The sequence below is a fragment of the Gekko japonicus genome, unplaced genomic scaffold (assembly GCF_001447785.1).
Source record: "Gekko japonicus isolate JY-2015 unplaced genomic scaffold, Gekko_japonicus_V1.1 scaffold469, whole genome shotgun sequence".
NCBI classification, from domain to species: Eukaryota; Metazoa; Chordata; class Lepidosauria; order Squamata; family Gekkonidae; genus Gekko; species Gekko japonicus.
In genome coordinates, this window is record NW_015173138.1 from 621,469 (window position 1) to 643,861 (window position 22,393).

The window sequence follows — 22,393 nt, forward strand, 5'->3', positions numbered from 1 at the left end:
TGACTTCTCCCCCCCCTCCCTCCCTCCCTGTCTGTCTGTCTGGCTTACTGACTGTCTGTCTATGTTCCCCCCCACCCCCTTCTTCCTTCCTTCCTTCCTTCCCTCCTTCCTCCCTCCCTCCCTCCCTCCCTCCCTCCCTCCCTCTTTCTCCAAACCCCTCTATCTATCCATCTACCTATCCATCTACCACCCACCCACCCTAACCTTTCTAGGACCCATTGTCTTCATCCACAATGGGCTTTGCTCCCTAGTTATCTATAATATCATTCCTTGAAATGGACTCTTATGGAGTTGACGGAAGTGTAAAGGTACTGCATCCATAACGTGGATGTTGGAGTGATTAAGGCATAAATGTGAAAACATGGAGATGGGTTTGAGATACATTCTACAGGATAGATAGGCATCCACTGGAATTATTTAATATCTGCTGGGTGCCATCAGCACCAGTCTCTAGATTCTTGTCACTCAATAGAACAAATCATGCTCACAAAATGGTTTTTAACTAGTTTGGAACTGTAGGGGCACATTCTCGTGGCATAGCAGTATCAGTCTATTGCAAGAAAAAAGGAATCTTGTGCTGTCTTAAAGAATAATAAATCACTGCTTTGAGAATGTATACAATGTTATGAAAAGTAAGAATGTGGCAATAATAACCTTTGCAATTTGCACCTGTGTAGAGAGGTTTGAGGCTATGTCTTATGGAAACTTCTGAATAACTTCATTTTGTAAGGATTCATGTTTCAGCTTGGAACTGAGAAAATGATCTACATAGCATCAAACTATACCCAATCTATATTGATTTATTTTTATTATTGTGAACTATATCTGAAATTCATCCTTATTTTTTGCTAGATGTATGTAGCTTTGATTTGAGAAATTTCATGGTTTAAATCTGCAATAGGAAAAATTAGATAAGAAAACTTAGATCTGCAATAAGAAAAAATCTGCAATAAGAAAAATTTCAGAATGTGTAAGCTCCAATGTATATTAAACAACTGACTTAAAAATATTATTTTGAACTGTTGCTTACACTCAAGCTTCTTTGACTCTACACAAACGTGCCTTAATTCCTGGTGATATTTTTGATATTAACGTTTGCTTTAGAGTTCCATTTGTGCACTGATGTGTACATGGAACCCTCTTGAATGCAGGGACTTTCATCCCATGGACACCTCAGTGCTTTCAAAAGGGTACATGCACGGAATTTCCTTCTCTAATCAAGATGAGGGACTTGTCTTGTGGGATTGGGTAGGGTGGATTATTGGATAAACTGCAGGCCTCTCCTTCAAAAAAATGCTGCATTGGGTAGGGCTGCCAGATCTGGGTGGGGAAATGCCTGGAGATTTTGGGGTGGAGCCTGGGGAGGGGCCTCAGCGGGGTATAATCCCATAGAGTCCACCCTCCAAAGCAGCCATTTTCTCCAGAGGAACTGATCTCTATTGCTGTAGATCAATTGTAATAATGGGAGATCCCCAGGTCCCAACTGGAAGTTGGCAACTCTAGAATTGGGGCACATAAATGTAGAGAAAGTGGGGCACTTAAATCAAGTCTTCCTGATGAGTAGAGTTCTAACAATTCTCAGTTCAAACTGAAAGGAAAGCGATTCTACCTGATGAGGGAGTTACATTAGTTAAAAATTCTCAGTTCAAACTGAAAGGAAAGCGATTCTTTGGAGCAGTGAGTCCTTTGGAGTAATGGAGTAACAAACATCTCCTCATTCTGTTTCTTGCTCAGACAATACATGTTCCGGATCAGCTTTTACCTGTAGAAGTGGTCAGTGCATTCCCAGCCGGTGGCGGTGTGATAAACATAGCGACTGTATTGACGGTAGCGATGAACTGCACTGTCCCACACAGGGTCCTGCTTCGTGCCCTACAGCCTTGTTCACTTGCGATAATGGCAAGTGCATTCCCAGAATCTGGTCATGTGATACAGACAACGACTGCGGCGATGGATCAGATGAAAAGAACTGCAGTAAGTATTGGAACAGTATCCTATTTTGTCATTTTTTGGGAATCTGCCTTTTCATCCCTGATCCTGAAGTTATTCATCTTAGACTTTTATTGGTTATTTCTTTTTTTACATTACTTCTCATCTTTTGGGCCACCAACACTGCTGTCCTGTGTAGAATTACTCCAGCCTATGTCCGTTTAAACCAATAAGAGTAACTCTGCATAGGATTCCACTGGAGGGATTCTGAAGGTAAACGCTTTTGGTGTATAGCTCTTAAGCACTTAAGAGGCTTTGGTCTGTAATATTCTCCATGACATATTAATCCAGTGTAAATCAAAACAGACATTATTTTAATGTGGAGTATTCATTTTGTCTTTATAGCTGTTGCTGAAACTTGTGAACCTGGTCAGTTTCAGTGTCCCGATCATCGGTGCATTGATCCGTTTTATGTCTGTGACGGGGACAGAGACTGTGTTGATGGAGCAGATGAACACGATTGCAGTTAAGTATCATTCCCTCACCCTCCCCTCCGCTCACTCACTTCAGATAAACCAATTACTGTTCCCACATGGCTGGGACAGCAGAGCCTTTACACTTGGAGTGGCTCGGGCTTAGGGGTCCCTCTTCCAGCCTTCGGTGGGGCGCCATTGGTGCCAGCGCCGGGGGTCAGGATGGTATAACTACATACCTTCTTCTCACTCTTTAATATATGTACTAAGAAGTTGATTAGAACCTTGTCTCTATGAGATACCTTTTTTTAAAACTTGCAGTATACAACTGTACTTCCTCTGAGTTTAAATGTGCAAGCGGAGACCAGTGCATCAATAATTATTACCAGTGTGACGGCGTCTTTGACTGCAATGATCACTCAGATGAGGCTAATTGTCGTAAGTACACTGTAATAACAGAAAAGTCACATTTTTCGTAATGAACTCCAAGGGTTGAAAGTGCCATCTACAAGCAAGATGAAGTTTGTCTGTGAAAACGCAGACTGATGCCTACAAATCAGTCTCAGCTTGATATGAACAAAAGAGTAAAATAGTGTTATCTTCTCTAATGACGGTATGATATTGATTAAACCCAGGGTCCCCAACCTTGTTGAGCCTGTGGATGCTTTTTAAGAACAGTTAGTGGGCACCACCACAAAATGGCAGATGTGTGAGCTGGGGCCAGTCTAAAAAAAAACGGCGAGAGGTTTGAACCAAGTATCATCCTGCACTGGAAGCGGCTGTTTCTGAATGGGTGCACCCTGGTGCCTCAACTGCATTTTAATTCAAGAAAACGTCTGTATTAAAGAACTGCAAAAGTATTAGGTGATCTTTTTTTATAAGGATAGATACAATAGTGGTTCCACCGATCCTCAGAGGCATTTTCCATGTTTTCTTGGAGCAGAAAGGTAATCTGTCAAGGCTGGCCCTGTAGCTGTTGTTAATATTTCTTAATTGCAAAGGGCTGGCCCCCATGTAGAAGGTCAAATCCATGCAACAAGACCAGACACAACTACGATACAGGGTTTTGCAAACCTGGGAGAATCCCTCGGTTTCGAGAAAGCCCTTTTCTTAAAAAAACCCCAAACCTCATAGTTAGCAGTGACATCTGCAGGATAGATATTTTCCAGGAAGCAAATCACTGGATTTCAAGCACCATTTGTCAAAGCCCCCTTGTCCCACAAGAAGGCTTTGGGGTATAGATCAAGACCAAAATGCACAAGACTGGGGAGTGAATACTCCTCACTGTCCAAGGTAACCAGCCGCCACCAGCCCCTGTCAACTAACCCTCAGTTGACAGTGACAGACAAAGTATCCAGTCTTACTGAGTCTTAATCTGCCCTGCAAGGTAGAACACTTGCAAGTTGAATTCCAAAAACAATTACTTTGGTAGCAGTAGCCAAAATTGGCCAAGGTGTTGGGTTCAGATTGAAGCCCTGAGACCTAAATTACACCACAGGAGTATAATTAATAAGGTTTATTAAAAGACATGTGCAAAAGTATACAAATGTAAGAACAGTGCAGAGACAGGGAAGAAAATAATAAAACAAGTAGCTAACCTAGAACATTTAGTCAGGCTTCCATCCTCTGATTCAGATGTTACCTGGTCTGACTAAAGATACAAAGTCCAGATAGAACTCCAAAGTCCAAACTCCCAGAGCAGGTGTTCTGACCATGCAAGGCCCAGCCTATAGTCAAAAGATGGTTAGACACACCAAATAGAATGAATGGTCTTGCTTTATGCCAGGCTGCCCACAGCTGCCTAATCCTGTAACCAATGAGGCATGTTGATAAAACATATGACCATCTACCTCTGCAGGTGACACATATTCACAATCAAGCAACTTTCCCATGCACAGGGTTCCTTTAGCTAATAAGATGAAATGTGAGTGCAAAACTCCCTCTTGGTCTTTGTCCTTGAAGCTCCTGAACTGATGATCTCACTTGTACCTGTGTCTGACTCCATCTCATTCTTTATCTCGTTCTCTCTGAAACTGCAAGTCATTGTGACATTTACTTCCCAGGGAGGACCTCCAGTAACAAGTTGGCCTGTTCGTGAACCAAACTCTTGAAAGGCTAAGACATGGCTGAGCGAGGCCAGTTTCTTGACACCATTTGAGATTGACATGGGACAAAAAATGTGCTGATGGCATGGAAGTGGCAGGAAGGGGGGGGGCAACACAAAGAAGGCGGTGTAGAGTTGGGTCTAGTGAGGACCGCGGGGGTGGAATTGGATTTTCCCTTGCAGTTCATCACAACACCCCCCTCCTGTTTAACTTCTAAAGCTTTGCAGCCAGCCATATTCAAAATTAATTTGATTAAATATGTTTATGTACATGCTAATTCTGCCGTGCATGCTTCATAACCCCTTTCCAGCCACAAGGCCTGCAGGGATGTGTCACCAGAACGAATTTCAATGTCAGTCAGATGGTAACTGTATCCCCGTTACCTGGGAATGCGATGGACACCCCGACTGTGCTGATAGCTCAGATGAACATCATAGATGTCCACCCAGGACTTGCCCTCCTTCTCTTTTCCGCTGTGACAATGGACACTGTGTCTATCGGGCCTGGATCTGCGACGGAGACAATGACTGCAGGGATTTGAGTGACGAGAAAGACTGCCCCACTCCGCCTTTCCGGTGTCCCAGCTGGCAGTGGCAGTGCCCAGGCCACAGCATTTGTGTCAATTTGAGCAAAGTGTGTGACAATCTCGCAGATTGTCCTAATGGAGCTGATGAATCACCTCTTTGCAGTAAGTTGCTTTCTCCTATGCATGAAGACCTACAAGAGAGCCAGTTTGGTGCAGTGGTTAGGGGCACGGACTCTGATCTGGGAGAACCGACTTTGATTCCCCACTCCTCCTTATGCAGCTGCTGTCGTGACCTTGAGTCAGTCACAGTTCTCTCAGAGCAGTCAAAAGAGCTCTCTCAGCCCCACCTACCTCACAGGGTGTCTTTTCTGGGGAGGGGAAGGGAAAGGAGATTGTAAGCTGCTCTGAGACTCCTTCGGGTAGTGAAGGGTGGGGTATAAATCCAGTCTCTTCTTCTACAAAAGCCAGCCCGGTGTAGTGTTTAGGGTGTTTGACTGGGATCTGGGAGACCTGCTTCCCAGGGTTGTTGTTGTGAGCAGAAAATGGAGGAGGAGAGAATGACGTTGTATGTTGGGTCCCCATTGGGAAGAAAAGCAGGGTATCAAATAAATAAATAAAACCCCGTGCATTGTTACTGCTTAGGCCAGAGAAATTGATAAAAACTCCATTTTGTGCCTATCAGAATGTTTCAGACTCAACCTACCTCACAGGATTGTCACAAAGATAAAATGGGAAGACCCATGTATGCCACCTCATGTTCCCTGAAGGAAGCTCAGTGAAGCGTAGGACGAAATGGAATCCATCAGTTCCATCCTGTGTTTTGCTAAATGTAAAGTTTGTAGCCATACAGCGATACTGAGCCTACTGATGTTACAGGACTTTTGCATTTGCAAAATGCCGTTTTAAGTAATTCATTCAGTACATGCACGATTTGAATGCTATGCTTCAGATAACTTAATTATGTTATGCTTTAAATCTACACATGCCTTTAAATGCTATTTTAAATTTATGATTCGAGACTGGAACTTAATCAATAGCTGCTTTCGATTTAAAATCAAATTTCATTCAGTCTTTAATATTTTCTTCAATTATTTCTAACTTTTATCTGATTTTAATCTTAAAATTTATGAGACGCCTGAAATGGTGTTTGTGCTGATTACTATGAATGGTGATTTACACTTAATTCTAACTTCTTTCTTTCTTTCCTCCTTTTTTCTAATCAATGCACATTCTCAGATGAGCCTCAGCCAGGTATGATCATAAATCGTATCAGACGCACGCTGTGATGGCAAAATTTCAAATCACGTTTGTTAAAAACCTAGGGGGCTTGTTTGCAGAAACAGGGATCCCTCACCTGGTGTCAGAGATTAGTATACGCAGGGTTTTTTTTCCTGAACCAACAACCTTGATTGAGGTTGTGGCAAAGAGAAGGGAGTTGAGTATTTCAGCCGCTTACTTACTTAGGCTATATAATGATTTGTGCGTGTTTGACAGGATTGCGAAGGAACATAATCCATATCTTGTCATGTTAGTACACAGTCCTTTGATTCATACCCTGTTTCCTAGACTTCATAATCTCATCAGATCACAGAAGCTAAGCAGGGTTCACCTTGGCTGGTACTTAGGTGGGTGAACACCGAGGAAGCCCAGGGTTGCTACACAGAGGCAGGCAGTGGCAAACCACCTCTGATCATCTCTTGCCTCCGAAACCCTCTAGCATCACCATAGGTCAGCTTCCATTTGACAGCACTTTCCAGCGCCGTATTTTCCAGCTAGCCTAAACTTAAAGTAGAGCAGGACCTATTAATTAGCATTTGTCATAGCTGCATTGTTTTATAGTTTAAGGGAGGTGAGAATTTTGATAATCTATATACTAATACTGAAGTCGCCCCCTTGCGTGCAGATACTTATTTCCGCGCATCGGGGGCACCTGGGGGGGAGGGAGATTTTTGTGCACACTTGGGGCAGTCCCCAGGTGTGCACAAAAATCTGAAAAGTGTAAAAAAACATACGGGGGATATTTAAATCCCCCCAAAAGTAACAGAGCGCTCCCTGTGCATGCGCAGGGAACGCTCTTAAAACAGCTTTGCTGCCGCCGTCACCAGAGAAGGGGAGGGGGTGGGAGGGAAAGGTTTGGCCGGCTGGCGTCTGTAAGCCGCAAATCCCTCGCCGCTGCCCAGGGGAGGAAGGAGAAAGTTTGGCGAGCGGAGCTCCGAAGCCTCGCTGCCGCCACAGCTGAGGGGGGGGAGAAAGCTTGGCGGGCCAACGAAGCTTCACTGCCGCCGCCAAGGGAAATCTGCACGGGCCTCGCCGTCAGGGCCAGGCAGGGGCGGGGAAGTAAGGAAGTAAGTAAGGGGAGGGAGGGGGGAAGGAGAAAGGTTGCCAGGCTGGCCTCACCGTCACCACTGGGGGTAGAGGGAGGGAGAAGGATGGGCTCACCTGATGCCGCTTCTGCAGGCTGGGAGCTGTAGGAAATACTCCCCCCCCCGCTAGTATCGCGGGTCCCACCTCTTGTAACTAACTAATGTCCCTCTCCCATTTATTCACAGACCAAGAGAGTTGCTCAGATAATAACGCCGGCTGCACACACGAATGCATTCAAGGGCCCTTTGGAGCCCAGTGCTCCTGCCCATTTGGATACCAGCTTGCCAATGACTCCAAGACATGCGAAGATATCAACGAGTGCGACCCTCCAGGATTCTGCAGCCAGTACTGCCACAACGAAAGAGGGTCTTTTAGGTGTTACTGTGATGAAGGCTATGTGCTAGAATCCAACCAGAGGACTTGCAAAGTTGCAGGTAAGGAATCATCATCACCCACACTTTTTACCTGAGATTTTTTTAAAAAAAAAACTTGAAATGCCAGCGATTGAAGCTGGGACCTTCTGCATGCAACACCCATGTTTCCCACTCTCCTTCTTGTATGTCTTTACCCTACTATTCTCTTCATGTGGCCCAATTCTGCCAAGCTCAATTGACCAGTGGTAGCATCTTGTGTTCAGAAACGTGTAAATGGCCTTTGTTAGTTATGTAGCTACACTATTGTCTTTTGCTTGGTCCATTGTAAGTTAATGGAATTTGCTAGTAATACAGTTATAATGGAACAGGTTAGTAATTCAAGTTACCTTTGCAGATTTCATCCAAATGTTTGTGTATCTGTAATTTTTTTTTAAGTGAAGAGCAATGTAAAATAACATTTAGGCTGATGGAACTACCAGGATTGCACGTTTTTTTGGTCACTTGAGATTTGTAATTTATATCAATTTGTTAAAAATAGTGTACAGCGTATTTGTACGGAGATGAAATTTCTCAGATGACCACCATCCCCCTTCCCTCTGTGTGGATTACAGCACTATAAATATGCCATGGAACTTCAAACTCTTTTCATCGAGATGGCAAAAAACGCATGCTGCCCCAAGGAGGGTGATCAGCTGGTATAACATCTCTATTCTTTTTTCCTCACAGAGACTATCACAGAGATGTTACAGGAATGGACTATGTAATTCTTGTTTTCAGAAACAGAGTCTCTTGATAATCCATGTTAGGGATGTTTTGAATGTGTTTAAGAGTAACAGGTTCTGAATGCAATTTCAAGTTACCATTTATTATTTCCACTTGCCTTTTTTTGCAGAGTCTGGTCCTCTTCTCTTGTTAGTAGCAAGCCGTAACCAGATTGTTGCGGACAACATCACTTCTCACGCACAACACATTTACTCTTTGGTTCGAGATGGGAGGAACATCGTCGCTATTGATTTCGATTCAGTGACTGATCGAATTTTTTGGTCTGATACTACGCAGGACAAAATTTGGACTGCATACCAAAATGGGACAGACAGAAAAGTAGTAAGTGTCTTATTGCAGGCAGGCATGTTCTTGTTGCAGAACTGAATAGCACATACACTTTGATCCACTGGAGTGATAAGGTCTGGATATGGATATGGGAGGTGTTGTGTGAACAGGCCCAAATGTAGCCCCTTCACACAGCAGTGCCTATACATAAACCAGGAAGTGCCTACTGAGGGAGGTCAGTGTCAGGAAGAGGGGTCCCTTATGCCCTGAAGGGATCCCTCTCTGTCTCCCTCTTTCATATTCCCACAGTAGAATGGACTGGTCTCTACATTAGTATTGCCTTGCTTTGTTGCCTTTTTAAATAATAATTTTAAGGGAGGGGTCATGGCTCAGTGGTAGAACATCTGCTTGACATGCAGAAGGTCCCAGGTTCAATCTCTGGCATCTCTAGTAAAGGATCCAGGTAGTAGGGGATCTGGAAGACCTCACCCTGAGACCCTGGAGAGCCGCTGCCAGTCTGAGTAGACAGTAATGACCTGGATGGACCATTAGTCTGATTCAGTATAAGGCAGGTTCCATGTCTCTGTTTATTCATGTACAGTTTGTGTGTGTGTGTGAGCCATTGTATAAAGGACATTAGATCTAATACAGCAATTATACCAATAGCTTAGAATTGCAAAAGTACCGACTTGCTCCTTCATTGTTTTTGGCAGGTGTTTGACAGTGGTGTCACTGTAACAGAAAGCATAGCAGTGGATTGGGTAGGCCGTAATCTCTACTGGACAGACTTTGTTCTGGAAACAATTGAAGTCTCCAGACTTGATGGAAGCCACAGGACTGTTCTGATCAGTGAAAATATAACAAACCCAAGGGGGCTCGTGCTAGATCCCAGGATGGAGTAAGCTTGCGCTCCCCCCCCCCCAAGTCTTATAATTATTGAAATGTTGTTACAGGTGTCATGTTGGTTGACGGGATGCTTTTTTGTTTATAATGGCCACTGTATCAAGCAGTTAGTGCATGTTAGTCCATTAGGAATAGTCCAGATGTAATGGCAAATTACAGCTTGCTTCTTTAAAAACAAACCAAGAGGAAGTCTTTGGCTTGTATGATCCTTTCTTTTCCCTCTCTCCTACCACTGGATACAGCAACTATCTAAATTAAGTGCCAAACCACATCCAAACTAGCTGGCGAACTGTGGTTTGGCACTTTATCTGCAAACCAAGACTTCAGACTGGGACAAAATCCCACCAACTGTATACTGTGACTTTCAAACTGCTTAATGACCATCCTGCTTTTGAAGTTTTAAGCAGGTAGCAATTCCAAGAGGTTTAATGAGCCGTCATTCATGGCCAATGTGTTGCATTCAGCTTGGTAAGAGCCAGCGTGGTCTAGTGTTTACGAATGGTGGACTCTAATCTGGAGAACTGGGTTTGATTCCCCACTCTTCTGCATGAAGCCTGCTGGGTGACCTTGGGCCAGTCACAGTTCTCTCAGAACTCTCTCAGCCCCCCCCCCCAACACAAGGAGATGTTAGCAGGTAGCAGGGAGAGGAAGGAAAGAGAAGCAATTGTAAGCCGCTTTGAAACTCCTTAAGGTAGAGAAAAGCAGGGTATAAAAACCTTTTCTTCTTCTCAAGTAGTGTGCAGGTCTTCTTTTAAGATTACCTTCCCAGCTATTTAAAGCTTACCACAACAACCTCCATGCCTTTAGCCCCACGGTTTGAGAAAAAATATTCAGTTTTTGACAATATGGGCTGTTCTGACTTTTGCATGTGTATGAATGTGTGTTTCCTGCCTGATACAATCCTTACACAGTTTCTTCCCACAGTGCTCACTTGATGTTCTGGACAGACTGGGGTCGGAATCCTCGGATTGAAAGAGCCAGCATGGATGGCACGTTGCGCACCGCCATAATCACTGACAAGGTCTATTGGCCCAATGGGCTTGCTATCGACTATCCAAACAGATTGCTGTATTTTGCTGATGCCTATCTTGACTACATTGACTTCTGTGATTACAATGGGAACAACAGGCGGCAGGTGGTGGCAAGTGACTTGGTACGGAGAAAAGACAAACGGGTTATCTGGAGTGTGATACAAATGCTTGTGGTATAATGTGTATGTGCTTCACAGTGCTGAGGCAGTAATGTGTGTTGTCCAGCATAAGGCCCCCCCCCCAGTTTCGTTGCAAAAAGATGTCTTATTTCTCTACTCCCAGCTTGACCTCTTATCAGACAAATCACTCCTTCCAAAATTTACCCTTTCTGATGTTGCTGACCCACATGTAGGATTCTTTCAGAATGGGCAGGGACAAATGAAAGAGATATAAACATAAGACCATAAGAGAAACCATGTTGGATCAGGCCAATGGCCCATCCAGTCTCTCTGTCACACAGTGGCCAAAACCCAGGTGCCTCAGCAAGTCCACTAGTGAGGCCAGAACTCCAGAAGCCTTTCCACTGTTGCCCCCCTAGCATCAAGAATACAGAGCATCCCTGCCCCAGACTGAGTGTTCCATCTATAGTAATACCTTGTGGCTAACAGCCACTGACGAGTCTCTGTTCCATATGTTTATCCAATCCCCTCTTGAAGCAGTCTATGCTTGTATCCTCTACCACTTCCTGTGGCAGTGAATTCCATGTGTTAATTACTCATTGGGTGAAGAAGTACTTCCTTTTATCTGTTCTATGTCTACTGCTCATTAAATTCATTGAGTGCCCGTGAGTTCTTGTATTGTAAGAAAGGGAGAAAAGTACTTCTTTCTCTACCATCTCTATCCCATGCATAATTTCGTAAATGTTGATCACATCACCCCTCAATCATTGTTTCTCCCATTTAAAAACTCCTAACCTGTTTAACCTTTCTTCATAGGGAAGGTGTTCCATCTCCTTAATCATTTTAGTTGCCCTTTTCTGCACCTCTTTTTGAGGTATGGTGATCAGAACTGTACACAGTATTCCAAATGAGGCCTCACCATAGATTTATACAGGGGCATTATGATACTAGCTGATAATCCCCAGCATAGCATTTGCCTTTTTTATTGCAGTCACACACAGAGTCGCCATTCTCAGTGAGTTATCTACTATGACTCAAAAATCTCTCTCCTGGTCAGTTACCACCAGTTTGAACCCGATCAACGTATATTTATAGTTAGGATCTTTGACTTCATGCAGTACTTTGCACAACAAATAGTCATTGAAACAACATAGTTTGTTTTGCAGTGCTGCTGTACAAACTGATGATGTAAATCATAGCAGCCATGTTAGTAAAAATAAAGGGTTGGAGCTGGACTAAATTGGAAGTTACTTTCATCAATTGAATTACACTTCTGTGCTTCCCTGCTGCCACTGCTACCCACTGATGCCTCCAACATGTTTGTCCTGGGAGACAGAGGATCAGTGGGCTGAAGTGTGTGTTGGGGGGAGAGGTGGAAAAGTTGCATTTTGTAGACAAGCCTCCCATTCACAAAAACCAGACTTTGGATCCACCCTGAATTATTGTGGCACCTTCAGGTCATGCTATGTTATGGCGCAAGCTTTAGGCAGGATTGTCTCCGTGGTACAAGTACAAGCAAGGAAAAGCCATTCAACTCGCTTTGCCTGGTGCCACTTTAGTTGTAGCATCACAAACCCTGTTGTGTTCTAAAACAAGCTGGTTCGGTTTGATGAGTTTGGGATGTTCACAGTATCACTGCTCCATATAATACACTTAATGGAACTGGGGAATAAAAGTTACTGAGTATCTCATTTCTGTTCCAACCTTCTTCCATGAACTCTAGGTGGTATATCTTGGCAGCATTTCTTGTGGAGGATAGGTCTGTCAGTGGCTACTCACCCTGGTGACTAAAGGGAACCTCCATGTTCAGTGGCAGTAACCTCTGAATACCAGTGCCAGGAGGCAACATCTGAGGAAGGTCTCAGCTTCTATGCCCTGTTGTTGGGCCTCCAGAGGAACTGGTTGGCCACTGTGTGAGGCAGGATACTGGACTAGATAGACCACTGGTCTGATCCAACTGGGCTCTTCTTATTTTATCCTTGTATCAATCCTGTGTGGTTGATTAGACTGAGAGGAAGAAGCTTCCTCTGAAATGACACTTGAGCCTAAGTCTTCCCAGTCCCAATTTATCTAGTATAATACACCACGTCTGGAAATCAGTATGTTATGTTCAGTATTCTAGAGTACACATGGAAATAGCGTGAAGTATGCTTACATGGTAGAGTGGCAAGTGGAGAAGTACCTGGGACCAACATAGCTTGTAAGACCGGATGTTGTTGACAAAGAATGCAGTAGAAATTAGTAGAATAACAGACCTGGTTTCGTTCAGAAATCACACTAAACCATGCCAATAATTATTGAAAAACTAATTTGAACCAACATATTGTCTCCATGGGCAGAAGGATTGTCCACATTGTCAAATATACCCCCACCCGTTATACTCTAGAATGTACCCTACAGTGTTGCTCTTTGGGGGGCAAGGGACAGCATTTCAGTGGCATTTTGGGCTGCAGTGGGAGGCGAAAAAGTTAATTCACCCACCAAAACACTATGCTGGATCCAAGCCAATCCAGCAAACCATCTTACACACTGCTTTGGCTTTTTTTGCATTTGTTCAATGTTATATTGTGAAGTTGAGCAAACTACGGAGGACAGGAGGGCCTGGCGTGATGTGGTTCATGGGGTCGCAAAGAGTCAGACTCGAGTGTGTGACTGAACATCAACAACAAAAATATTGTGCAGTGATCTCTAGAGGTGGAGCAACAGCTTTAACTGTGCTTTGTCAATTCAGAGTTCCTGCATCATTAACACAAACCATCAGTAGCAAACCTACTTTGGACTGCAGTTTCTGTCTTGTTAGGCAGCTGCAAACCATGGTTTGTCAATCTGAACATAGTTAACCATAGTTGAACATAGTCAACCAGATATTTTTTGTGTCAGAGCTTTTATGAGCTTCACGTTATTTCATCAGAGGCATGAAAAAGCTTAGAAACTTGCAAATTCTTATCAACAATGGAAGAGAAACTGTTCTAGATGTTAAAATTCACAGGTAAAAAATACAAAGGAGACAGCTGCCCCATCTTACCTGCTTGAGAGAGATACAAGGAAAAAACTTTGTCCTCTCCCACATAGGGCAGATGCAAACATTATATGTTATATGAGATGTCATTGCAAGTACCTTGCATTTCGTGTTCTTCTGTATATCCTCTTCTCTCCCCTGTAGTGTTATTCTCATATTGCTTCTCAAGAAAGGACAAAGCAGGTTAAAGTCTAGATAGGAAAGAGCTAAGCAAACAGGCCTGCCTAGTGGGCGAAAATCAGGGCAAATAACATGGGGTAGGCAGAATGAAATTCAGAGGTCAGGTAAGCTAGTTTAGGAACACAGAGTTCCCTTGGTGGCATTATGAAGGCCGTTTAGGAATACTTACCATATTGCTGGTAACAACTTCCTGCTTCCTCTCAAACTGAGCAGTGTGAGGATGGCCCTTTCCAGTGCTCTTCATTCATTGTACACAAGAGCAAGACGGAAGTTTATATTTATCAAATATTCCTATTATTTTAAGAAAGAATTCAGTCATATTTTATCAAATCAGAAACGAAAGCAGCCTAATGAGCTATGTTATCCCCCCTCCCATTATGCTCTGTTGTCCTTTTTTCTCAAGCTCACTTGTGGATGTTGGGATGTGTCCTTCCAGGCTGCAGGAAAAGAACTTCCTACAGCCTACAGAGCCTTTCTCCAGCCCAAGAATAATTCTTCCAGCTTCAGTGGCTTTTCTGTCGGAGGAGGAGTCACTTAAATGGGAGGGTGATCACTTAAAATGTTGTTTAGTGGAGTGGTAGGATAATGAAAATAACGATATGTATGGAAACCAGCCCATTGCTCTTCTTTTAGATATTGCAGCATCCTCATGCACTCACAATCTTTGAAGATTTTGTATACTGGAGTGAGAAATTCACCAACCGTGTTATTCGAGCCAACAAATGGCATGGAGGAAATCAAACTGTTGTTATTTATAATATTCACCAGCCTATGGGTATTGTGGCAGTCCACCCTGTGAACCAGCCATCTGGTAAGTCTGGCAGGCTGTATTTTGCAACAGAAAAGCAAAGCATGGGAATATTAACCATCAGTGAAGGTGCTTTTTAGGTAGCTGTCTTCAGTGAGGATCAAACTGACCTAGGACAGAGAGACATCCGTTTAAAGCTTTCATGAAAGTGCAGTGTCATTAGGTTAGAAGGGTAAGTACAGTGGACGGGACAGTAGTCAATGAGACAGCCTTGTCTCAGTGGTGAATGAGAAAATCAGAAATGACTTCTGTAGACATGGTCAGGGGTAGGGATGGGCATGAATGGCATTTTTGCAGTTCAGTTCGTGGCTGAACCACGAACTGAACCATGAACCCATACGAACTGGGAGGTCAGTTCATGAACCAGCCCAGTTCATATCGGCTTGTGAGCCATTTACCCCTGCTTTCTGCTCCCCATGAAAAGCCGCAGAGAGCAGGAAGCATGGGTTTCCAAACAGCTGAGAGGCAGGGAACTCCTGCTTTCTTCTGTTCATGAACTGCCACGGACTGCACCAAAATTCGTGGAAGTTGATGGCAGTTCTTCACCGCAACCCGCCCAGAATTTGTGATGAACTTTAGTTTGTCACCTGTCTCTAGTCAGGGGCACCACTGATCTCAGACCAAAAATACCTTGATGGAAGGGAGAACTAGACCTATGACCTCAACAACCCCAACCCCATTTGTTTATTGCCCAGTGGAACCCCCTTCACTCAGCCCAACTTTATGACAAAGACTTTTATTGGGCTATGTGTGTGACCACTTGTGGCCATTCCTCAGCTCTCCAGCCTTTTCTACATTATTAATCTTCTTGCTGATTCTGATCTACCTCACCTTTCACACTAACAAACTAAATGGTTTGTTTTCTCTATGGTTTCGAAATGAGGTAAATTCATTGCTATCACTGTCTTCAGGAAACAGTGTAGACAGCCTTGTATTCTGGTCTTGGCGAGTCTGTAGAAAGCTAGGCCAGGCCTCTTGTACCATTTTCCTTCACCTCAAGAGATGGTCTTAGTGGATTGTGCGTGTTCTGTTTGCATCATGGTGCCCTGCTGCACTTTTGATTTACCAGTGCTTCTGTTTTTATCTCAGGTACCAATTCTTGTGCCTTCTCCTCCTGTAGCCACCTGTGCCTCCTTTCTTCAGTGGGACCACGGTTTTATTCCTGTGCCTGCCCATCGGGATGGACTCTCTCACCTGATAATGTGAACTGCATGAGAGGTGGGAAAGGGAAAAAAATGCAAAAGATGCTTTTTCCAGGGATGTGTCTAGTCCCAAATACAATATTTCAGCTAAGCGGGGGGGATCGCCTGAATTTTGTTGATATCATTATAATGGTTGGATCCAAATGTGAGGGGGATTTTCACCTATTCCTCCGTTTAATTGAAGGCTCTTCCCCTCATTCTGTTACTGAGGATCTTGCTTCATCTCTGGGGGAAGGAGGATCCCTCTCCTCTGATGGATGTGCCTCCTTTCAGTGGAAACCAACTTTCAGATTTAACATCAAATGCCATATTTGTTGTGACTAGCTGTAACAGTTCTACAGCAATGAAATTAATGTAGTTACACCTTCAAGGAGAATCAGTAGCCAATGCTTTTGAATCCTTATATTAGAATTTTTGGTATATGTAACCCTACATTCTGTCGAAATGTGCCTCCTGTTATACATTAACATATTATGAAAAGTTAAAGGGTTCAGTGTAGAGAAGGGAAGACACCCTAAGCACTATTGAAATGGACGGGAAGCGGTTCAAGCCCACCTGTTTGAATGCTCCCATCTGCTATGGCTTGTGATTTCTGATATTGATTAGGGTTGCCACTGTTTAATCAGTTTGATAGCTTAAGGGAGCAAGCCTAAGCAGGCCACCTTGGAGTAAAATCCCATTTTATTCAATGGGGCTTACTCCCAGGAAAGGGCTTCAGGATCACAGCCTTAACCTAATTGACTTCAGTGCAATTCAGGCAACCGATTAAGTATTTTGTACTGCAAGCTAGGGGCAAACACAAATATTACATGCTGGTGCTGATATTTTACATTGTAAAGTACTATATTGTCATTTATGATTTTGAAAGAATCCCTTTGAGAAATTTAGACTCTGAGGTTTGCTGATGAGGTTTTGTTTCGCTTGCCAGGAGAAACTTTCAGCAACTGTGTTAACCACGTTTTGCTTGCATGACTTCATTTCCATTACAGGAATATTAATAGATTGCTTACAGCTAATTGGTGGAGCTAATGTTACAAACTGCTCTGTTGACAGAAAAAGTTTTAATCCCAAAATTGCTACCTGTTCTCATTTTATCTTTGCCGTTGATCTTTTGATACATGATGCAATACTTGCAATGTTTTTATGCTTCCTTGTTTTCCTCATGCAGTTTGTGGAAGCTTTGTGGAAGAGAGCCAGTTTGGTGCAGTGGTTAAGAGTGGTGGACTCTGATCTGGAGAACCAGGCTTGATTCCTCACTCCTACACATGCAGACAGCTGGGTGATCTTAGATCAGTCACAGTTCTCCCAGGGCTGTTCTTTCAAGAGCAGTTCTCTTAGAGTTCTCTCAGTCACACCTACCTCACAGGGTGTCTGTTGTGGGGAGAGGAAAGGAAGGCGATTGTAAGCCACTCTGAGACTCCCAAGTGAAAGGCAGGGTATAAACCCAGTTCTTCTTTTTAAAGTATCAGTTCTGTTGGGCCATATCTGCACTTGGGCCCCTTAAAAGCACATATCTTATGAAAATTTGGGCACTGATGTAGGTGGCATGTATAGCTGAAATCTTAAAGGCAATGTTGTAAGAGGGGCACGTGCTGTCTTGGCGCTTTAAACATAGTCTGTCTTGGAAGTGGCTCCTGGTTGCTTTGGCAAATATCGGAGACCACATGGAAACTGTTTTGGTAAAAATCAGAGACCACATGGAAACTGCTAGTAGAAACAAACATAGGCCCCGGTCACATGGGAGGTTTAGCCCCGCAAGAGGGACGGATCGGGGGCGTAGCAAACAGGCGCGATCACACCGCAACATCTGGGAAGCGGCGCCCACCCTTCCCCGATCCGTCCGTGAAGGCCGATAACGCGCAGCAAAAAATAACCTACAAAAGAGCAGTACCTACCTGAAACGCCGCAGCAAGTGCGGCCGTGGGATCGCCGGCACGCCTGTCTTCAGGAACATTCGAGGCTCCCAGCAGAACTGTGCACGCGCACACATGCGCAGCCGGCTGCCTCACTCTCCCTTTCGTGGCTCCCCCCCCCCGGCATCTGATCGTGCCGGGGAGCAACTGTGCAGCGGCTCAGGGGATCTGTCTGATCCCGCCGCTGCGTGTCTCTTTTGGTGCGGCTCTAAAAAGCCGCACTTTGGCTGCGTCATTTCCCCCCGTGTGGCCGAGGCCATAGAGTAGGAAAGGATCCCAAGGGTCCAACCCCTTGCACGATGCTGGAAATTCACAGCTGCCTCCCCTCCCCCAATGACCCCTGCTCAATGCCCAGAAGGATTCCTGGGCCAATCTGGCCTGGAGGAAAATTCGTTCCTGAACCCAAAGTGGTGATTGGCATTATCCTGGGCATATAAGAAAGGTCCACAAGAGCTGAACACTGGCTCATCCCTTCCTGCCCTCCCTTTCATGATCTGCCTACATTCACAGAATCTGCACATTCCTGTCAGATGGCCATCTAGCTCCTGCTTAGACCTCCAAACAAGGAGACAAACAGTAGGACAGATATTGCAAAAAGCACTTAGTGCACTTGAGATTCCTTGAGGGTCAAGTTACATGTGGTGTTTGGAGTCTGTGGTCAGATGTCCTGGAATGCATGGCGGTGGCTTGTTAGATTTGCAGCACTTGAGAAGGTGGTGTGTTTGTGTGCATGTGTGTGTGTGGGGGTAACTTTTCTCCCATGCCATCCTCATCAGAAATCCCTGTGTGTCCCCTCTCAGCCCCTCTTTTCTGCTTTAAGCCCAATAAAGGAAAAACAACAGGCAACATACAGTTCCCAAAGGTGTCTGATTAGGGGAGCAGAGTGGGCATGGGGGTAAGAACTAAACACCACCACCCATTACCCCGTGCTGTGGCCCTAATCATGATAATCTCCCTTCCCCCCAAAGCTATCTTTCCCCTCTAAAATAGTCTTGGGGATTCAGTCAGAGATCCCTGGCACCCCATGTAAGCTCGATGCTTCAGTACAGTCTTGAACACTGAAGACTTCAATTGGACTGTTCCAATGTAAGCATGCCATAGGTGCGCAAATCACTTTCCATGAGCATAATGTAAATGTTTTTGTATTCCACCCCCCACCCCCGGAACGAACAAACCATAGACTTTCATTTTGTTAAATCAAAGAAAATGTGTGAGTGTAAAATTCTGGTGCTTAATGGTGCTGTTTTACAGTTGAAGAGCCGTTCCTGATAGCCGTAAGAGACAACATAATTTATGGCATTTCTCTGAATCCTGGGGAGAAAACCAATGACGCCATGGTCCCAATAGCAGGAGTGCAGAACGGTGTCGATGCTGATTTTGATGACGCAGAGCAGATGATCTACTGGGTTGAAAGTCCAGTGAGTAATGCAGTTGGTTCCTGTAGTAAAGAGCCCGCTTTCTAAAACTGGTGCAAGAAATGGGAGCTATAAGCATTACCTGGGCATGCCAATCTTGGCGTTGGCACAGCACAATACAGCTCGTGTCAGCATCGCTCTTATGCTTGGCAAACGGGCGAAATGTAATCCTATTATGAAATGCTAATTTCTTGCTTAGTTTCATAACTTCTCACTTGCATGTGTTGCCAAATGTAAGGCTTATATATTTTTTTTTTAAAAAATCAATTTTATATATTAACTTCATTTACAAACCACAATTCAGCTCAGAGCCCTCAGGGTGGTGAACAGTATAAATCAGTTTAAAAGAACTCTGCATTAAATCAACAAAGGATGCTTTAAAAACATGTTACCACCAATGCTCCTTCTAAGTTGTGGAGTCCTGTGAGCAAAAATTCTACCTGGTGAGCTACTGGCAGTAAAGTTGTGAGCGAGCAATTTGGCTCCTGCATAAGTTAGTTAGCTCTGGAGCCATCCCTCCTGAGCTGTGACAAAAATGTGTGAGATGGAGGCTGAAAAACTGAGCTGGCTCACACTAACTCAGCTTAGAGGGAACACTGGTTACCACCAATGTTCTCTCTAAGCTGCAGAGCCTTGTGAGCAAAAATGCTACTTTGTGAGCTACTGGCATTAAAGTTGTGAGCGGGCGATTTGACTAATACATAAATTAGTTTGCTCTGGAGCCATCCTTTCTGAGCAAACACAAAAATGTGTGAGCTGGAGGCTAAAAACCTGTGAGCTGGCTCACACTAACTCAGCTTAGAGGGAACACTGGTTATCACACTTGTTTGCTTCACTTCCCATATGCCCGATGGACTAGAAAGACCTGAGCCTCTTTGGTTTTTGTGGCCTAGTGGTCATCTGTGGTGGTGCAGTGTGTTTAGAATTCTGGTTGGGTGGATTTCAGTGCAGTCCCAAGCCTAGTGACTTTGCTTAGGATCGCTCTGTTGTTCTCTCAGCCCAACAAGGCCTGAGCTGTATAACAATTTCCTGCCGTGCTGCATTATTAGGGTTGCCCCCCCTCCAGTTGAGGTCTAGAGATCTCCCAGAATTACAGCTAGTCTCCAGATGACAGAGATCAGTTCCCCTGGAGAAAATGGCTATTTTGGAGGGTGGACTGTATGGAATTATGCCCTGCTGAGGTCCATCTCCTCCGTAAACCCTGCCCTTCCCCATACTCCACTCACCAATCTCCAAAAGCTTCTCAACCTGGAGTTGGCAACTCTGTACATTATCGATCCAAGCGGTGTTGGTGATGGCATACGTTGGCAGCATCGGCACAGTGCTGCTAGCTGTAATGCTTTGGCTACTTATGGGCGGTGACAGACAATGTTCCCTCTAAGCTGAGTTAGTGTGAGCTAGCTCACACTAACTCAGCTTAGAGGGAACACTGGTGACAGACAAGACTGTGGATGTTTTGAAAAGGAAGCAGAAATGGGAAGCATTTCACAACTGCTGCCATTGACATGGGTAGGGAGGAAAGTCAAAGCTGATTTCCAGGTTGCGTGCCTGTGAAAAAGGGATGTCGCCTGATAGTTTTAACTTTTTGTGCTATACCTACATTTGGAACTGAGGCTGTTAGTTCTGTTTATTGAACTGTCTTTGGCAGTTGTACATCATGCCTTTGCCTTGAACAGTGGTAGTCCTTTTGCATTTGCAAAGGCCTACATACCAAGCTCGACGTAGCATTCCTTGGTAACCATTTGCTACAAGAAAGCCATGCAGAGTTTCCTTGTTTGAGCTCCATTTAATGGCATTTCTGTAGAGGGAATAAGATCGTAACATAATGGAGTGGAGGCTGCTGGTACTAAAGGGAGCAGGTTTGTAATCTGTTCCACTGCTTATTGCATGTACTAGCTTGCTCTTATTGCGTTATTTCTGCTTTTATAATTCCATTTTTGCATTGTTTATGTTGTATCTTTTTTTTGGCATTGTTTTTGATTTTTGTGATCCTACTCCTGTTGCATAGTCCTATGGCAAGGCTGTTTGGTTGCATCATCTTACACTGTATAATCTCCCTTGAGTTTCAGTGAGAATGGCAGGCTATATAAAGTACCTAAATAAATAATTTCTCCCCCGCACTAAGGGTGAAATTCATAGAGTGAAGTCGGATGGAATGAACAGGACTGTATTTGCCCCAGCAGCTATTATTGGAGCACCTTTTGGCCTCGCTTTAGACTGGATATCTGGAAACCTGTACTACACTAACCCTGCCACGCAATCCATTGAGGTAAGTGCTACATCTTCGCAGTGATCAAGCTATGTTAACCCAATTCAGTTGACAGAGTTTGTTTGCACCTATAGTGTAAAGCCGGTCCAGATTGCATGCACTGTTACGAAGCTTATCTAGGTTTGTAATTTGGTTGCTTGATTTTATTTATTTATTTATTTATTTAAATTTCTACCCCGCCCTCCCCACGAATGGGCTCAGGGCGGCTAACAAACAAGGGCACCATGTGCCAATACATAAAACCAAGTAAAACAAGATAAAATTGAATAAATATCAAAATTACACAAAGTGCTCAGTACTGTTGCTCTTAAATTAAGACAAGATGGTGTCCAGTAGGTGTTGCCTCCATCCCTGTACAACGGTACCGATCTACCGCGCCACTGAGATGCCATCATCCTAGGGCCACTCCGTTCCCAGTTATCAACTGGGTTCATTGGTGATGGTGGTAGTGGCGGCTCCTAATCAAAAGCCTGGCGGAAGAGCTCTGTCTTGCAGGCCCTGCGGAACTGTACAAGGTCCCACAGTGCCCTGATCTCTGCCGGCAGCTCATACCACCAGGTAGGAGCCGCCACTGAGTAGGCCCTGGCCCTGGTTGCAGCAAGCCGGGCCTCCTTGTTGCTTGATAGAACAAAATCAGCTGGCTTGGATCTGTTTTGCAGGTTCTGAAGCTTCACAGTGAAGTAATCTACCGAAAGACACTCATTACCAATGAC

General features: G+C 44.3%; 1 protein-coding gene across 1 annotated transcript in view; it reads left to right on the plus strand.

Moving 5' to 3' along the window:
* The window catches only part of LRP2 (LDL receptor related protein 2), a 241,739-nt gene that overhangs the window by 128,792 nt on the left and 90,554 nt on the right, over positions 1-22,393 (plus strand). The window contains exons 22-35 of the mRNA XM_015422244.1: positions 1,735-1,974; positions 2,335-2,454; positions 2,724-2,840; positions 4,818-5,195; positions 6,270-6,284; positions 7,583-7,831; positions 8,664-8,875; positions 9,535-9,719; positions 10,649-10,877; positions 14,707-14,884; positions 15,971-16,099; positions 19,248-19,414; positions 21,537-21,680; positions 22,340-22,393. Coding sequence (XP_015277730.1) covers positions 1,735-1,974; positions 2,335-2,454; positions 2,724-2,840; positions 4,818-5,195; positions 6,270-6,284; positions 7,583-7,831; positions 8,664-8,875; positions 9,535-9,719; positions 10,649-10,877; positions 14,707-14,884; positions 15,971-16,099; positions 19,248-19,414; positions 21,537-21,680; positions 22,340-22,393 — 2,417 coding nt within the window. The remainder of the gene's footprint in view (positions 1-1,734; positions 1,975-2,334; positions 2,455-2,723; positions 2,841-4,817; positions 5,196-6,269; positions 6,285-7,582; positions 7,832-8,663; positions 8,876-9,534; positions 9,720-10,648; positions 10,878-14,706; positions 14,885-15,970; positions 16,100-19,247; positions 19,415-21,536; positions 21,681-22,339) is intronic.